Raw genomic sequence first — 2083 nt, 5'->3', positions numbered from 1 at the left:
ACAGGTGTATGTCTCGTAGGAAACCGCTGAAGGTGGGGCGAATCGGGAGTTTCGCTGTGAATATGCAAAGCCACCAGCCGTCCGTGACGCTCTTCATGTGCTCGTTTCTGGTAGTTTACGATTGTTGTATCCATCAGCGTCTCAATGTAAATAAGCAGCCGGAGCGAGTGTGTTGATGTGTGGCTGTCGGAGAGAAACTGCAGCGCGCTCTTCAGTGTGTTACAGGATTGTAGGTGCATAAAGCAAACCTGCTGCGTAAATCTACACAGAGAGACGCGGTATTGTGTCATATAGAGAAAACCAGAGGAGCTCTGCCACGGAAAGGTAAAGTTTCACATGCATAATATTGCACGCACCGTTCACAAGTTTTAACCCACATAAATGTGCTTTTATCCTTTATTTCATATAACCATACATATGGTCTGGAATTGCATGTTGAATAATGTTCAGACATGTGGAGCCCCATCATATGTGTTGCATTGCTGACATTGCAGTCCTGCATGTAATATCCGAATATTCTGAATATTTGATATGTGTAATGCAATGCAAGGTGCGCGTAGGTGTGCTACACCCTATAATGAAATGAATATATAATCATGTCTGTTACTGTGTTTTCGTATTAGACAATTCCTGAAGACTTTATTCAGATTTGAAATATCTGGTTACTAGCTAGTTGGAGCAGGTTGTGTGCTTGTAGTCTCGCACAAACCTGTTGTAAGGGGGATGGGATATGTTTACACTGGCTTCTGTTAATTCAGATTGAACACAATCGGGATTGAGTGAGGTGATGTGTGAGAAAATGTATCATATTATTTACTCACTGCCCATATTATAATTACTAATTAATAGTTTATCTCACTGTATGTGTGTGTGTGTATTAATCAACATTGGATTCATTTGCACATTTAAAACAGAAATGCATCAAATATATTTAATTTGATTTGATGCATATGAATCCAGTGTTGGTTAATTTGTGAAGAAAGGTCATATTTCAGCTCAGTATTCAATTTTGCATAATAAAAATGAAGTATTTACAGTGAGATTTGTTTTTACATTACACTTCTTAAACATTATTTTCATGACAATTAAGCACATTTCTCCCCAGAATTTACAATACTTTAACACAAGAAAATCGTGTTCTCATTACAAGAATACAGAAATGAAAGTCTGGACGCAATGATTTTTAATAAAATTAAGTAAAACAGATACTACCATAATTAGTTTTTTTTTAGAATTGTATTATTATTTAATACTTTACATGTGATATGCACTAATGCATTATATATATTTTTTGCACTAATGCAATTCTCACAATAAATACAATTTGAAGGGATTTAAAATAGGCTAGATTTTTTCTGTTCAAAATAAAATATCGTGTTTTTTTTTTCTGTTGATGTTGGGGCTAAAATATGTCCCTGCATGTTCTTGACAGGTTTTGTGAGGTTCACCTAGATAATGGATTGTTGGTTTTAGTTTACGGCTGTTATAACAGCTGTTTAAATGCTCTTTCCTGCTGCTACAGTAACTGTTTACAAGCTAGGCTTTGCCAGACACAAAACTAATGAAGTTAACCAGTCAAATTAGCTCATTTGTGTATTGCACACTGGCTTCGGATGTGTCTGGTGGTGTCTGTATTTTACAAATACCCTTGTTTTAAACTTGTCTTTTAATATGTGTCGTTACAGGTATCCAGTATCAGTCGTAGCCACATCCTAAAGCCGATCCATTGAAGACCACCCTGATCAAAGGCAGATTCTGTAGTCTTGCATGAATGTGAGAGGATGCATAAGACTGTCGAAGGGTCCGATCAAAGCGTGCACTGACCCGAGACGCCGGTCAACATCAGGTATCCATGAGGACCGAACAGGAAGGAGATGGAAGCGGTCGCTCGTAGCGGTATACCTTACACACTGTGGTTTCGGCGTTGAGAATAAACCCTTGTGCTCGCGTTTGGCCTCTCAGTCCTGTCCCGCTGTGTTCTGCCATTCAAGCATGGGGCACACTGTGGATTTAGCTTTGAGAAGGATGTGGCTCTTCGGTGTTCTGTCCCTGTTCACGGGCAGCCTGGGCATCCACATGGATT

General features: G+C 39.0%; 1 protein-coding gene across 1 annotated transcript in view; it reads left to right on the top strand.

Moving 5' to 3' along the window:
• The first annotated feature begins 81 nt into the window (after positions 1–81).
• Positions 82–2083, top strand: part of LOC107586633 (frizzled-3-like) — a 34473-nt gene continuing 32471 nt past the window's right edge. The window contains exons 1-2 of the mRNA XM_016274086.1: positions 82–324; positions 1686–2076. Coding sequence (XP_016129572.1) covers positions 1768–2076 — 309 coding nt within the window. The 5' untranslated portion in view covers positions 82–324; positions 1686–1767. The remainder of the gene's footprint in view (positions 325–1685; positions 2077–2083) is intronic.

This window comes from Sinocyclocheilus grahami, unplaced genomic scaffold (genome assembly GCF_001515645.1).
Source record: "Sinocyclocheilus grahami isolate Dianchi unplaced genomic scaffold, SAMN03320097.WGS_v1.1 scaffold84.1, whole genome shotgun sequence".
Taxonomy (NCBI): domain Eukaryota; kingdom Metazoa; phylum Chordata; class Actinopteri; order Cypriniformes; family Cyprinidae; genus Sinocyclocheilus; species Sinocyclocheilus grahami.
Note: the sequence above shows the minus strand (reverse complement) of the source record. Positions and strands in the feature narration are given on the sequence as shown.